At 40.4% G+C, this 16,869-nt stretch overlaps 1 protein-coding gene across 7 annotated transcripts in view; it reads left to right on the top strand.

Annotated features, from left to right (window-relative positions):
• Nucleotides 1–839: 839 nt before the first annotated feature.
• The window catches only part of LOC127430254 (BCAS3 microtubule associated cell migration factor-like), a 302,893-nt gene continuing 286,863 nt past the window's right edge, over nt 840–16,869 (top strand). For 6 of the 7 annotated variants that reach the window (XM_051679932.1, XM_051679931.1, XM_051679928.1 and 3 more), the window contains exons 1-5: nt 840–914; nt 1,811–1,899; nt 2,106–2,160; nt 2,593–2,668; nt 3,626–3,732. In XM_051679932.1, coding sequence (XP_051535892.1) covers nt 1,829–1,899; nt 2,106–2,160; nt 2,593–2,668; nt 3,626–3,732 — 309 coding nt within the window. In that variant the 5' untranslated portion in view covers nt 840–914; nt 1,811–1,828. Of the gene's footprint in view, nt 915–1,209; nt 1,265–1,810; nt 1,900–2,105; nt 2,161–2,592; nt 2,669–3,625; nt 3,733–16,869 lie in introns of all 7 variants that reach the window. The other variant, XM_051679926.1, reaches the window with a different exon arrangement.

Below are 16,869 nucleotides of genomic sequence, written 5' to 3'. Positions count from 1 at the left end.
GAGGGTGAGTAAATGATGAGGCATTTCATTTTGGGGTGGACTATCCCTTTAAAGTGTATCAGATCATTTCTTAAAGGAGTAGTTCGCCCAAAAATGAAAATTCTCAACACAAACGAAGATTTTTAGAAGAACATCTCAACTCTGTAGGTCCATACAATGCAAATGAATGGTGGTCATGCCTTTTAAGCTCCAAAAAGGAGATAATGTCTGTATAAAGGTAATCCATAAAACGATCTGGCTTTTTGATGTTGTAGTCCCTGGGTTCGTTGAGGGTATGGGGCCCCCACGTCTGTGATAAAAAAAATGCTTCTCTACTTGGTTGAATCACTTGAAATACGACTTGGGATCTTTTTAGTCAGTTGCCGTAAGACATTGTAAAACTTACTCTCATGTTTATTCTGGATGTTACGCTAATCATCCCACCCCTCTATCCGCTTGATCATTCATGTCTGCTTCGCTTTTCCGAATTAAGCCGAGATTAAGCGAAGTAACTCGGCTTGTGATCACGCGACACTTCGATGTAAATAAACACATCAGCGTGACGTGACGTAACATGCAGGTTATCCAGGCTGCTGTCTCTAACAGACCTCATTTTTGGATATAAACGTGCTAATATAAGAGCCAACCAAACAAATTTCGCTTTATATGAAACTCCACCATGACGTGAATGTCAATTTTAATGACACGTCAAATTAGTTTCATTGAGCAATAAAACCAAAACAACCCTCTCCAACTCCGATTGGCCAGAATTTTCAAAGTGACCACCTTTATCGTAATTTTATTGGCTAGTCGTCTCAATCGCTCACCTCTGATTGGTCAATGTATCTGTTGTTCAGTAGCATGTCTGCCGCACTGTGTACTGTGGCGTTTGGTGAGGACTTCTGTTGATCCGAATTCAAAACAAAAAGCCTTCGGTTTGTATAAATGTCGCTTCAGTAAACATTTAACTGGATATTTCTGTCATATTTTACCTATTTTTATTTTCTCAGAAAGTAATTTAAGTTATTGCCATTGCTTAGTTCTTTGTCTTCAAAGCTTTATGCTGGCAGATAGCAGTATTGGCTAAGCTAACAGACAGACGGTTGAGATAGTTATGTTGAAATGTTTATGAGCTGAATAAAAGAGCCAGTCTGTTCTATGATACTCAAGACATATCTTTCGACAGTACTTCACATTAAATATGGTTTAATGTATGTTAAAATGTAACAGACTCCAGAACTACTGGCATTGATTTGGTGGGAGTGATGGTATTTGCGTCATACAGGTCAGTTCATTAGCCCGTCTGTATTTAGTTGGTTTAAAATCACAAAATGTTTTGTTTTCCTCATTCATGCTGTCAAAACCAAGTCTATGGTATAGATTGTTTACATGATCAATACTTCATAGGAATGCGCCAATGATGCAGATTGAACTGAACCACGCACATATGTGCAAACACTTGTACCCAATCATTTGTTTACATTGGATAGTTCACCTAGAAATGAAAATTCTATCATCATTCCCTCAACCATATGTTGTTGCAAACCAGCATGACTGCCTTTCTGCTGTGCATCACCAAAGATGTTAGGAAGACTGTTCTTCACTTGAATTGTGTATATAAAAAAAATGCAATGAAAGTGAATTTTGACTGAAGCTCTCAGCTCCTGACATTCTGCCTAACATCTCTTTTTGTTGAAACATCTGTCACTTGTTAAATTTGGAGTAATGAGAAAGTCACCTAGAGTGAGGCATCTCTGCATTGCTGTTTATTATCATGTAATGATCAGAAATAAAATGATCTCTGTATCTGCTCATGTTCTTTTCTGAACAGGATTCTGAGTAGTTTGCAATGGCGTCTGACTCCCCACGCAGACCGAGCCGCTGTGCTGGTGGGGTTGTGGTTCGAGCACAGGCTGCGACGTAAGAGCAAATTGACTTATTTGTTTTGTTGAATGAAATATTAATGTTTTCACATTTTAAAAGCCAATCCCATGTTCCATATTGTACTAAATAAAGATATATCAGTCATCATCAGAAACACTACAAGTACTGAGCAAGTTTTAGGTACAACTGGATGTTTCTTTTCTATGGTTTTGTTGATGACAAGCAATCTTGCTATTTTGCAGAGAGCAGTCTTACATGGAAAGTGTAGTTACATTCTTACAGGATGTAGTCCCTCAGGTAAATATATGTATTATCTTCTGTTATTGTTAGCTTGGAATTTAATTTAAACCTTTTTTTTCTTGTTTGTTGTAATTTGATGTGCATGTTGACCTCTGGATAATGCATGATGGTAAGGCATTGCTGTTGTAAAACTATTTTAATTTAGCAGAGTTTATATTTGTCACTTGTGAAGATTCACATAATAATAATAATAATAATAGAAAACTCTTATTAAACTTATTTTTGTTTATTGAGCACCTGTCAACAAAATGATTACAGTTAACAAACTTTCTCAACACCTTATTTCAGATCATGCTCTTTTGTTGTAATTGAGATACATTGGATTTTATAAGTGATTGTCTGTAAAAGTAAGAACAACTTAGTTTGAAAATATAGCACCTAAATGTTTAGTCTTAATGCATATCTCTGTCTCTTTTGCTGAAATTGCAGGCGTACACTGGGACACCGCCAAATGATGAAAAAGAAAAAATCGTTTGGGTCCGTTTTGAAAAAACAGACATCAATGGTAGGTTAATTTTATTTGGTAAAATAATTATTCTGTTATTTTAAATGGCAGCTTGATGCCGGTTTCATGGCTACATGCTTTGTCACATAGCCCATGTTGTGATCATTTTAAGACAAGCCACCAAAGATTGATATTGTGTTTTGCAGTTTAAGGGCATAACATGTTGGATAAGTTGTAGATTAATGCTCATCACAAGGGGATTAGAATTGTGTAGGAAAACACGCCATTAACAATCATAATAATCCTGTGTAATTATTACAAGCAATTGTACACAATAATTACACAGCAACTACATGTAGTTCTTTAGTATTATTCAGTACCTACCTTATTGTGTCAATACACAGTATCATAAATGCTTTTGGTGGGTTACAGATCTGCAACGAAATATCATAGTGACTTTTGTGAAGTCTAAGTAATTGTCTTCATAGATGCCTTTGAGGGCTTGATACTCAGTGTTTTGAAATGGTTTATAAGTGAAAAGAAAAACCAACGTGATCGAGATGCTCCTTGTAGTTGTACAAATAGCTCTCTCATTCAATTATACATAGCGAAACATGAAAAAAGAGCCCAATAATACGAGTAGAAACATGCAGTGAGATGGGATGTAACACATTCTTATTCTTATCAGATATCACCTAAGTTTGCAGCTCCTGCTGTTGTACATATTTATCTTCTCATATTGGGTGAACAAAGTCTGTTCACTTTATTCAAATATCCACACACACACACACACACAATTTAACACATCAAACTCCCATCTGACTTATTCAGTTTGGCTCTATAGCGAGGCTTGGTTGCATTATACATGCCAACTTGGGTTTTTCTGATTGTTTTTTTCTGAGCTTTCATTAAGAGCTAGGTAGTGTTGACAGTTATTGTGTTGCATGTGATGAAATTGTGCTACTTCTGTTAATTTGACAATGCTTGTTGCTTTACCCTTTCTTTCTATGTGTCTAGATGTGGCTCGCTTACCAGAGTTCCAAGAGATGCACGGCAGCAGCACTGACCCGCCTCTCTGCCTGATGATTGGCTACACTGATGGAATGCAGATCTGGAGCATATCAGTGAGTTCATTTTAATCAGTCTCTCTGCCTGCACCACACCCCGTTTGTCCCTCTGCCACTCTTAATCAGTCTTTCTATAGCCCTATTTATTCTGGATTAGTTTTCCCGATATATGTCTGTAAAGTAATTATCACTGCTGACATCTGTAATGTTTACCGTTGATTTGCATGGGATAAGCGATGTCTGTAAAAATAGCAGAGATCGGTATGTCTACTGCATTTACAAACTGTTGTCACACAGAACTGACCCATCAGAAAACATATAGTAATGTTGAATAATGATGCATTAAATATAAAACATGTTCATATACTGTATCTGTGATTATTAGAAGAAATGGATTGGAATATCTGGCTAAGTACACTCTTATACTCTTGAATGAAGAATATGGTCAATCCCTTCACATTATGTAAATGTATTTGTCCCTCTGGAAGATATGTTCTGAAACACGGGGCTCGACACAATTTCCCACTTTCACTCTGCTCAAATCACAAAATTAAGTGTTTGTGTACCTTTTGTTTGTTTGATTCTCTTTTACACGGTCAATAAACACTCGACAGCATAAAATGCTTGAGAAAAACATGCATCAGTTCCTAAGCAACAGCCAGCGTTATCTGAAGTTGTGAAGCACGTGTTACGTTTTCTGGTGTTTTCTCATTGAACAACATCCACTTCAGACTCTTGGAGAACTGGAAAAACAGTGATATTTAAAAGGCTCTCGGGTATAACCAGGGGTTATTTTTACTGGGCATTTCATAGGTAAAACACGCTGTAATTTTTAGTGGCGTGGGAATGCGCTGTTCGGAAAAAGCCCAGAAAAATTACTGACATGACCGATTCGCATCAATCTGCTTCCGGAAGTAAAAATCCCTTTAATTAAATTTTTTTCCACAGGGGAATTGATTTTGAACATAACCTAAACCTTTAAAGGAATATTCCGGGTTCAATACAAGTTAAGCTCAATCGACAGTATTTGTGGCATAATATTGATAACCACAAAAATTAATTTTGACTCATCCCTCCTTTTATTTAAAAAAGCAAAAATCTGGGTTACAGTGAGGTACTTACAATTGAAGTGGATGGGGCCAATTCGTAAATGTTAAAATACTCACTTTTTCAAAAGTATAGCCATAAGACATTAACAATATGCGTGTAATCATGATTTTAGAGTGGTGAAATCACTTATCTTTTCTGTGTAAAGTTAGCCAATTTTGCAACTTCGTTGCCATGATGATGTAATGTCAACAAAGCCTAAAATTACTGTATAAATGATGATATAAACAACTTTACAGCTCAAATAATACACAAGTTTTAACAGAAGAATTAATGTGCCTGCTTTTATAAAATTATAAGCTTCACATTTCTGCCTTTAATCCCTCCAAAAATTAGCCACATTCACTTCCATTATAAGTGCCTCACCGTAACCTTGATTTTTGCTTCTTTTTTTTATAGAAAAGGACGGACGAGTTAATTTATTTTTGTGGTAATCAGCATTATGCCACAAATGCAGTCGATTGAGCTTAACTTATATTGAATCCGGAACATTCCTTTAAAGACAGACCTACTGTGAGCTTCATGTTTGTTAATCGATGGTATATGCTTCTGTTGAAGCCATCAGTCTGTGTAACTTACTTCAAGACAACAATTTTGTGCCTTTTGACTTTTGTGTATTTTTTAATTACTAATCTGCTTCAGATCAAAGTTGTAATGTTGTGATTCACCTCAGAGCTTGTTGGTTTGGTTCATGTTGTAGAACTCTTATGGAGGATATTATGAAATCCTTATGGAATAAAATGAATGCAAAAGATACTTCCGGAACCGAGAAGGCTGAAAAAGTGAGTGGGCATTGTTGCACTCTATTGTGGATCATTAGTAAGTCTTGAAATGGAAGGTCAAGTTGAGCCTATGTAGTATGCCATTCTTAATTTACTTGATGTGTGAATGGTTGAATGACCGTTTATTTCTATACAGGGCAGATCATAAAACTGTTGTTGTCCATCAGTTTTCTCTTCTACCCGTCAATTTCAAAGATGATCCATCTGGCATATTGCAGACTTCACTTGAAGTCCTGCTCTAATTTTCAAGTTGAAGATTTTAGTTGGTTCAGATAAACAGGAGAATTTGGCTGGAACTGCCCATTCTGTACTCCTTGACAAAATTAGCATTGGTTTTTAGGGTGACCAGACGTCCCGATAAAACCAGGACAGTCCAGATTTACAAGCAATGTCCCACGTTCCGACAGAGTTACAGTCGGGACACCTTTTGTCCCGATAATCAGTCTTAGCTAAATATTTTACGAAAATGATCAATGCTGTGCTTCGTGCTTTTTCTGTGATGAGAAACTTGTGACGAATAATGAGAGAATCATTTTTGCAATTTCGGTATCAGCAGGGTTTTTCCTGCTGTGCTAAACTTTCCCCTCATCATCCCCTCCCACCTCTGCTGCTGTCTGTCAGCCCAGAAGAAAAGTTTTCTCACCTGCTAGAAGCCAAAAACCAGGGAGGGAGGGATGATAACAGTCGAAAAGCACAGGTCAAGGTAATTAAATAACAAAATGACAATACAAAATAACAAGTGCAATAATATATTCTATATATTATAACTAATATACAATGTAAATCTATAACTGTCTGGTTTGGTTCAGCCACCAAATCAGACAGAAGGAAACTACAACGGATTATTGAGAGGATTATTGGTGCCCCCCTGCTCACCCTCCAAGACCTGTACGTCTCCAGAGTGAGGAAACGTGCAGGTAGATTCACACTGGACCCCACACACCCTGCCCATTCCCTCTTTGAACTGTTGCCCTCTGGCCAACACTACAGAGCTCTGAGCGCCAGGACATCCAGGCACAAGAACAGTTTTTACCCTCAGGCCATTTTCCTCATGAACAATTAAACTGCCTCAGGACCATAGTGCAATAATGTAAATACATATCTCATGTACATGTAAATTCACATATTTAATTTGATAACTGTACATACCCCTACCTTGCACATACATTACCACTTGCACAAGTACATGCACTATTCTATGTCGTATTATTTGTTTGTATATTTATACCCTTACCTTGTTTTATATTATGTGTCTCACTGTAATGTTCTTGTTTCTCCTATCACCAAAAAAAAAAATTCCTTGTGTACGTGAGAACACTTGGCAATAAAGCTCATTCTGATTCTATAATATACATCCTCTGACATACCGTCAGTGAAATCGCAACCTTGTATCTACGAGCCATGTAATATCATGAACCCTATTTGGATGAATTTTGTTTTATATATATGTTTTATGTGGGGCAATGTAATAATTACCTGAGCTTCTCATTGATTTTAATCCCATCCGAAATGAGAATAGCAGTATTTTTTCCGGACTGCGCGTTCCCGCGCCAATAAATATTTCAGCATTTTTTTTTCTTCTGTAAAATGCCCTGAAAATACAACCCAGGTAAAGTTAGTCCACTGCGAACTGACATGCTTGTAAAAAGTGAATCTGCGCTGTCTGTGAGCACTTTAACTGTTGTTTCATGAAGTTCTCCGTGTCTGAAGTCTTTGGTCAGAGAAACCAGGAATGAGAAGACGTGCTTCATACGCTTTTATCAATCATTTTAGTCGGTCAAGTGTTTGTTTATTTAAAGATAAAGAAAGGATTGTGCATATTCCTTTGGTTAGGTGTGAAGGGGTTCGTTGGGTGGGAAAGGAGGAAACGGGAAACTTCGGACTTTAACTCAAAAGGTATGTCTTTAATTAGACAAACTCAAAATAGCTTTTCAGCATTCAATAATCACGCTTTTCAGTGTACACAGCTTCACAGTCTCTGCTTTGTGTCAACTCTCTCTCTGTCGCTGGCGTGGTTCCTCCTTATATCGCTCTCCCCATTGCTTACTGCAATCAGAAACAGGTGTTAGACATTATAGCGCTCAGGTGTGTGCACCCTTACTGCTTTCTCTCTCTCCAGACGAACGCTCGACCATGCCCCCGCCACCACATATCCCCACCGACTGAGATCAGTCAGCGGACTGGTGACGTCCGGAATAATTAGGCACAAACCTTCTATAATAGCCAGCCAGCCCCAGGAACTGTCTCACCTCCTTTTTAGTCCTAGGTCTTGGGCAGGTCGCAATCGCCACAGTCTTATCAATTTGGGGACACATCTGCCCGTGACCGAAGTGGAACCCCAGATACCGTATCTCCACCCGTCCAGCTGTGCACTTCTTGGGGTTTGCCATGAGTCTTGCCCGTCGCAGTGACCTCAGAACCACCCTCAGATGTGGCATACACAGCGTGTGGTTTGAGGACTCGGTCCATAAGGCACGGAAACATAGCCGGGGCCCCGAACAAACAAATTGGTGTAAGCCAAATGGTGTGGAGAAGGCCATTTGTTTTTTTCGTGGGACATTGGCATTAAGGGGATCTGCCAATAACCCTTTGTCAAAATCAATGTCGAGTAAAAGTGAGCTGTGCCCAACTGATCGAGCAACTCATCAATATGAGGCATTGGGTATGCATAAAACCTAGACACCATGCTGACTTTCCTATTGTCCACACAGAACTGTACAGACCTGTCGCCCTTAGGAACTAGAACAACCGGGCTGGAACAATCACTGTGGGATTCTTCTATTACTCCCATATTGAGCACTGCATCTAATTCTTCCCAAACTGTTTTTTTTTTCTTTGCTCGGGCAGTCGGTAGTGATGGCAACGTACCACTACCCTGGGCCCCATCTCGATGTGGTGCTGAATGAGGTTTGTACGACCAGGTAGAGGGGAGAACACGTCTGCAAATTCTTTCTACAACTTGGCAACCTCTGTGAATTGAGACGGTGAAAGGTGGTCTCAGCAAGTGACCGGGGTGACATGATTGGCTTTTATGTTCGAGCTCCGCCCTCTCTGGAACTACCATTGCCAATGTCACAGGGACTGCCACCCTCCATAATTTCAGGAGGTTGAGATGGTATATTTGACGTGCGTCACCTCTATCTGTTTTACCTCATAATCGAGATCTCTCACTTGTCGTGTGACCTCAAAAGGCCCTTGCCACTTGGCAAGTAATTTGGAGCTCGATGTCAGGAGTAATACGAACACTTTGTCTCCCAGTGCAAATTCCCGTAGTCGGGTGCCCCTGTCATACAGTCGGCTTTGTTGTTCTGGAGCTTGGAACAAATTCTCCTGTGTTAGTTGACCCAAAGTGTGAAGTTTTGCTCTAAAGTCAAGAACATACTGAAATTCATTTTTGCTGTTAAAGGTCCCTCCTCAGAGGCTTCCCGTATGACATTGAGCATGCTGCCGGCCGCCACCCATACAGCGGCTTGAATGGGGAAAACCCTGTGGAGGCTTGTGGGTCCTCTCGAACTGCAAACAACTGGTGTTTGAGCCATTTATCCCAATTTCTAGCATCCTCGTGAATGAACTTATGAATCATATTTTTCAGGGTTTTATTAAATCGTTCCACCAACCCATCTGTTTGTGGGTGGTAAACACTGGTGCGAATCAAATTTAATACCTAATAATTTGTACCGTTTGCATAGTGTTCGTGACATAAATTTAGTGCCTTGATCAGTGAGGGTTTCTTTCATAATCTCCACTCGGGAGATTATTCTGAAGAGTGCCTCCGCAACACTACGTACTGAGATGTTGCGCAGAGGCTATCGCGTTAAATAGTCCACCAGAACCTAGACAAAGCGATGTCCGTGTGCTGTCCACTCTAATGGCCCAACGAGGTCCATGCCAATCCTTTCGAAGGGGACCTTGATTAACGGAAGGGGGCGTAATGGTGCTCTTGGGGTGGCCGGTGGATTCACCAGATGACATTCACGGCATGCCGCACACCACCTGTGAACATCCCCATGAATGCCCGGTCAAGCTGACGAAGACTGCTCCCCTGCCAAAGTATCGCACATTTCACATATAACAACTTTCTTGCAGGAAGTCCACACATATTCCCTTTAATAATTTTTTAAAATCCAGCAATTAGTTCCCAAAATTAGTGGATGGGTGAGGCGGGAACTAACCGCAGCCTCCACTCTATGCTTTTGTCCCCGAAATGTAATAATGAGTGTCACTACAGGATAACTGTGAATATCCCCATGCACACACCTCACCCTCACCCTTCTACCTGTGCCCAAAGCCTCATCTTGCACCAAACATTGGTGTATAGTGGTCTTATTGTAGCCCGTATCCACCAAGGCTTGACGTGTACTCCCCTTTACACTCACTGGTATTCTGTATGCTCCGGCTCGATCAGGGGGCAGCCTGTGGACTGTCGGGGACCCGGACCACAGTTCCCAACTCCATCACTGGGCATTGGTCCCAGAAATGCCCTGGATCCCGCAACTCCAGCAGGCTGGCCCAAACCTGTGTCAGCGGGTTCAACCACCTGAGGGGGAGTGCGAAGAGATATCAGGGCCACCGGTGGCAGGGCAAACCCCGCGAACGGGGAGCTGGCTTAGGTGGCACAAATCCATGCCTTCGGGGGCCCGGGATGGGTTGCGGTAAAGGGACAGAGTGAGAGGAGGGGGGGGGACAGACAGGGGGAGGGGAGAGAGAGTGGGAGGGCTCTTCCACCCTCTGATATGCTGACATATGGTCCTCCGTCAGTTGGACGGCCTCCTTCAGCGATGCCGGGCGGTGGCACAGGATCCACTCCACCATTCCTTTTGGTAGACGACGGATAAGTTGTTCCAGTATCACAAGATCGATGACTCCTTTGGCGTCGCAGTTCTCAGCCAGCAGCCACTTCCGGCAGGCGTCCCGGAGCTGTTGAGTGAAGGCAAACGGGCAGCCGCGTCCATCCATCTTCATCGACCGGAAGAGTTATCGGTATTATTCAGGGCTGCGACCGACCCACTGCAGGATGGTCTTCCTCAGATCATCATACACCAGGAGACTCGTCACCAGTAGCTGTTGCCCCGAGCTTCCCCGAACAACAATGGGATGAGTCTGGCCGCCCACTGAGCATGTGGCCAGATCCAGAACTCTGCCGTCCTCTCAAACAAGTCCAAGAAGGCCTCGGGATCATCCTCTGCCCCCATCTTCATGAGTGCGACCGGAGGCATTGGGGATGCTGGGTCCAGGGTTGCGGCCGGGGCTTTCTTCTGGTGCAGTAAGCTCTGGATTGGATGCTGGTCCTCTGCTTAAGCTTGGAGCACCTCCTGTAATCGGCGATCCTGGTCCTGGCATAGCTCAAGCAGGGCCTGATGTTGTGCGTGATGGATACTGGTGAGGGACTTGATGACTTGCGCCAACTGCAAAGAATCCATGCCGGTGTATTTCCTTCAAATTTCCCAGGTTTCATTACCAGTGTGAAGGGGTTCATAGTTGGGAAATGGGGGAAATGGGAAACTTCAAACTTTGACTCAAAAGGTAGGTCTTTAATTAGACAAACTCAAAATAGCTTTTCAGCGTACACAGCTTCACAGTCTCTGCTTTATGTGGTAACTCTCTCAGGTGTGTGCACCCTTACCGCTGACCACTTTCTCTCTCTCCGGATGAACGCTCGACCATGCCCCTGCCGCCACATTAGAAAAAGTGCAGCTCCGCATTTTGGGGCATATTTTCCGGAAGGAAAAATTATATAACGTGAAGGGATTTTCCATCTTTTTAATTCAAGAGAGTAATATAGCATTACAGTCTGTTGTATTTTGCCAAGTATTCCAAAAAAGTTATTCTAATAATCCCATTATAGCAACTAAAGTTTAATATTTTCTCCATAATCAGCACAGCTAAATACATTTCCTGATTGATCAGTACAAATGACTGTGTAAATGCAGTACACACACCTATAGACATAGCGTATTAGCATATTAACATTACAGATGTCAGCTGTTAATTTGTAAGTTTGTTTATTTATTTATTTTAATTTTGTAAATGAGTTTTGTTTTTTTTGTCAGATCATCAGGCATCTGGTCACCTTATTGGTTTGTTGCTGACTTGCTCTGTCATTTGGTTGCTTTAGTTTCTTTTACCACTTGGTGTCACTACAGACAAAGGCAAAACATTGTCCCAGACTAGAGATTTATAAATGTTGGGTGACATGGTGTGAAGACAAATGTTAAGCTCTGAGTAATGTAAAATCAAATGTAAAAAATTATGATATATAAACAAAGGCCTATTACTTCTAATAAAAAAAAATAAATAAAAAAATTCAATAAAAAACCTGTACCTAATGTCTTGTAATTAGTAGAATTTAGATTTTAAAGGCTGTCCCAATCATACATTAATAAAGATATGCAAGTTGTGACTCAGATTCTGTTTTTCAAGATGTCTTGTGTTTATTTGTTTTAAAATGTTATCTCAAGCCCTAACACAGATCAGAGGAGGGATATGTGTCAGGACATGACGGGTCACTTGAGTTGTGTAACTTTAAAAAAAAAGAAATGTATATAAGATATCATCAATTTAAATGCATTTGAGCATGAGCACAGACATGAGGTTGCTATTTTGTGGAGGAACATTCCCACTGTTTTTTGTTATGGCCAAAAACTGTAATGCTTTGAACACATGAGTTGCTTCCAAAGTGTTTGTGACAGTTGCTAAGCTGACACCCTCCATAATGGCATTGAAGGGAGTAGGAAGAGTGGACGTAGTAGGTGTTTCCATAGAACACGTGTGTGTTCCTGTGCATTAACACCTCAGTAGAGCAAGATCTTGTTGCTGGCTGGCAGGAGATAGCAAGCAGATTAGATGGGGCTAATTGAAGCGGTGTTGGAGTAGAGGGATGACAAGCAGTCCATTGGAGGTGTCTCTGTTGCCTGTTATTAATAAAGCAGCCCTTATGTTTACTGTGGATGTGTTTTGACTGTTTTTTTTTTTTCATACCCAAACAGTGATAGACTGATATATTGGCCAGAGGGATTAAACGAAAGGGGTTGTATTGACTAATCAAAAAAACTTCACTTGACAACAACAGCAAGAAAATACCTCTCAACAAACTGTGCTCTGGAGTATTTGCATGTTATTTCTTCGTATGGTGACCTTTAACGACCATATTTATTTGGAATTATGATAATTAGAAAATTAAGTGAAACTGGAAAATTTTTTGTTCACATAATATTATAAACTATTATATTAGGTGGACTTCTGCAATGGTCTGCTTTCATTTGGATAGTTAGCTGCGTGGGACACACAGTCCAGTTGGTCGTTAGACAGCTGATGTGGCACAGTGTGCCGTTTATAAGGTAAACATTGACTCTGACTTGAGTCGACTTATAAAAATTGGTAGTTGTGGAAGCCCTATTAATTGGCCGATATTTAGACATTTATCACACTGGCACATGGCCAATTAACAGAAGTTAGCTTCAGTGTTAACCTTTCTGTTTTCAAATATTAGTAAGTATTTTGTGTAGGTGTAATGTTGTGTAAAATTTTTATTTTATTTAATATTTTAATTTAGAATAGTTTAATTTTGTATAGGTCTCATTTACTATCTTTACATTTTTATTAGGGTTGTCAATCAATGAGTTTTTAATTTATTATGTGGTGTGCCGATTAATTAATAGAATCACTCACATATATCAGTATTTTCTAAGAAAGTCCCCCAAATAAAGAACATTTTAAATAAAATAATAAATATTTTAATGTATGTATGTGTATACTCTATATTTGTCACTTTGTCCCAGCAACACATTGAGTTGTCTGCACTAAAGCAAAAAGGAAACCATTTAAATGATTATACCTCATGTATTTTGGGGTCAAAGTGACAAAATGATGAAGCATATAAAATATATAATAGTTCAGATAATTCACATTTATTACATTGTGTCAGATGAGTATTAATACAAAAAAGTGGCTTTAAAAGTCAATATATTGTTTGTTTTATTTCCATGTCATTGAACAGATAAAACATTGGCCTTGTCTAGATCACTAGATTCAGCAATCACTTTTTTAAATTGATTTTGTCAATCTCTCACAGGATGCTTTCTGTCTGCGCTATTTAAAATGTTTGTCTAGTGTATACACGTGTCAGATGGATGCTCTTGGAGCGTCTCAATGTGGTTGCATCACGTTTCATTGTCTCGTGCCATAAAAGCTGTGATTTAAGACGCTGTGTCATGTTAAAAGTATTTTGAATCTTTGAAAGCTAAAGAACATAATTTATGGATGGATTTTATTTTAATTTATGCCTTAACATTTTACAGTGCTTTATTTTTCATGTAATGATTTTTCATTGTCCTTGTCCTTTGTCTGCTCTGCTAATGAAACCTTGTGCTTTCAGATGCTGTCTGCTTTCTAAGAATTACAAACATTGCTGCCTTCTCTTTCCGGTCCAGATGGTGTTGATTCAGTCTGATCTGTTGAATTCCATCGCAGAGTGTCTGGAGATTAACAAAACTAATTTTCTCTCCAGCATCTACACAGTATCCATATGAATGAAATTAGAAAGAGACCACAAAAAAAACATACAAAAAACAAACAAACAGGGAACTTAAAAAAATAAATAAAGAAGCTTCAATTTTGCGTATTGCTGTGATAAATAGTAATGTAATAGCTCAGAGGCTGGTGATGGATGCCATCACTAAAGCGGTGTAAAGCGAGGATGAACAGTCTGGTAATGCACAATGACAATTGCATTAATGCAAACCTCACAATCCGCTAAATTCCATTATTCCTCTGCCCCATTTGCCAGCTGGGGATTTTGTTTTGTAGCCTTTGTACGTGGTGGCCCATGTGCATTTCCTCTCTCTCATTTTCTCTCCTTCTGTCTCTCTCGCCCTCACCTCAAATGTACCGTGTTGTAGATGCCATATTAATCTCCCACTTGGCAGCTACAAAGACTATGAATCACGATTTTGATTCTTAGTTTTTAAAAAAACTACTAAATGTGCAAAAGAGCGATCATCCTCTGTGAGCTTATCTGCTTAAGACGCATGGATTATGTCCAGTAATGTGATGAAGGACGTCTTCTGTAATTTAACACACATACAGACACATTCAGAATCACAAAGGGCTTGATTCTTAAAACAATAGCTTGGATAAAGAGCTAGAGGATTTGGGGCACCAATCAAAATATTCCTGCAGTTGCAGTGTGATATGCCACTACTTGCTTTGGTTTCACAGATCTTAGGCTTTTCACCTGTTTATAAAAATATCGGTATGGAAATTACATTATTAAGACTAATTTGACTTGTGTTTGTATTGGGGCTACAGCTCAATAAAATGTAGCTGGTCAGTATTGGTCCTGGATATTGGCCTTGACCAGTTAGCCACGGGCAAGCTGTTTTTTTTGGAGGGTGGCAGTTTTATTGGGTGCATGGTATGAATGAATGAATGAACGTTATATTTATATAGCGCTTTTCTGACACTACACTCAAAGCGCTTTACACAGTGAACAGGGGACTTTCCTCAACCACCACCAGTGTGCAGCCTCTACCTGGATGATGCGACAGCAGCCATAGTGTGCCAGTATGCTCACCACACACCAGCTATTGGTGGAGAGGAGAGAGTACAGTTATATAGCCAATTAACATATGGGGATTATTAGGAGGCCATGATTGAGAAGGGCAAATGGGGGAATTTGGCCATGACACCAGGGTTACTCCCCTACTCTTAAAGAGAAGTGCCCTGGGATTTTTAATGACCACAGAGAGTCAGGACCTCGGTTTAAAGTCTCATCTGAAGGCGGTGCCTTTTTACAGTATAGTATTCCCGTCAAGGTACTGGGGCATTGGGACCCACACAGAGCACTGGGTGAGCACCCCCTGCTGGCCTCCCTAATACCTCTTCCAGCAGCAAACTTAGTTTTCCACAGGAGGTCTCCCATCCAGGTACTGACCAGGCTCAACTCTGCTTCGTTTCAGTGGGCAACTGGTCTTGAGCTACAAGGTGATATGGCTGCTGGCGATTTAATTAGCTGTTTAGCTGTTGGTTCAAGCCACCCCCTTCATGTGAAGACTGTTTCTTCCAGTTGGAATTGATTATTTGTCATACAGTGTGAACAAATCTCTGTTTGTTTGCATCCCTGTTGTTCTTTCACTTCCCACATCCATGTTTTTGCCCCCAAATGGCATCAAGTTAATCAGCAATTCTGATTATTCTTGCAAAGTTACACTGTTTTACACAGGTGTCACAGCATTGGGAAGGAACAGGATATGTGCTGGTGTTAAGAAAAGCTTAAAGGGAGAGTTTACCCCTGTGGAACACAAAAGCAGATATTAGGCACAATGATAGCCTCAGTCACCATTCACTTTCATTGTATAGGGAAAAAAAGCAAAGAAAGTGAATAGTGACTAAGACAAACATCCTGCCTAACATCTCTTTTTGTGTTCCACAGAAAAAGTCATACAGGTTTGAAACAACATAAAGGTTGGGTAAATGACAGAATTTTAAGTTTGGGACACTTTTTAAAACATTGCCCAATGATTGAAATGCCATTTAAGAAAACATTAGTCAATGTGTCAGAATTGAGTTGTGTGGCTTGTGTCCTTTTTCCGTTTATATCCAAAGATCAGATAACATTTCACAGCTGTGTGTTTTTTTTTTTTTTTTTTTTTTTTGTAGTGGCCCACATTGGTTTGTCCACAGATGTCTGTGTTTATCTTTTAGTTGTTGGGTGACTCATTATCAAATCACAGCAACTGCAGACCAAACAGTGCATTGTGTTATTCACACACAAGTAATTTCACGTCTGTTAATGCTCAATGGGATGCCACAGTATTTAGGACATTCGACATGGCTGTTAATCTGACTCGTATGACTCTCTATGTGAACGCTTTCAAACTGAATGTGTTAGACAGTGTACAAATAAATGATAAAACATCATAGCTGGGTCACTGCTGTGTTTTCTACTGTTATTTTACATGCATCACACTGTTGTCAATAAGAGACAGTCCTGTTAGCCTCTATGATGTGACTCTGGTAAAAACCTAATTGGAATGCTCAAGTCCCAGTGCGCACTAAATCCTCGTGGTGGCGTAGTGGCTCGCCTCAATCCGGGTGGCAGAGGACGAGTCTCAGTTGCCTCCGTGTCTGAGACAGTCAATCTGCGCATCTTATCATGTGGCTTGTTGAGCGAATTACCGCGGAGACCTAGCGCGTGTGGAGGCTTCATGCTGTTCTACACGGCATCCACGCACAACTCGCCATGCACCCCACCGAGAGCGAGAACCGCATTATAGCAACCACGAGGGGGTTAACCCAACGTGACACT

This window comes from Myxocyprinus asiaticus, chromosome 39 (genome assembly GCF_019703515.2).
Source record: "Myxocyprinus asiaticus isolate MX2 ecotype Aquarium Trade chromosome 39, UBuf_Myxa_2, whole genome shotgun sequence".
Taxonomy (NCBI): Eukaryota; Metazoa; Chordata; class Actinopteri; order Cypriniformes; family Catostomidae; genus Myxocyprinus; species Myxocyprinus asiaticus.
Note: the sequence above shows the minus strand (reverse complement) of the source record. Positions and strands in the feature narration are given on the sequence as shown.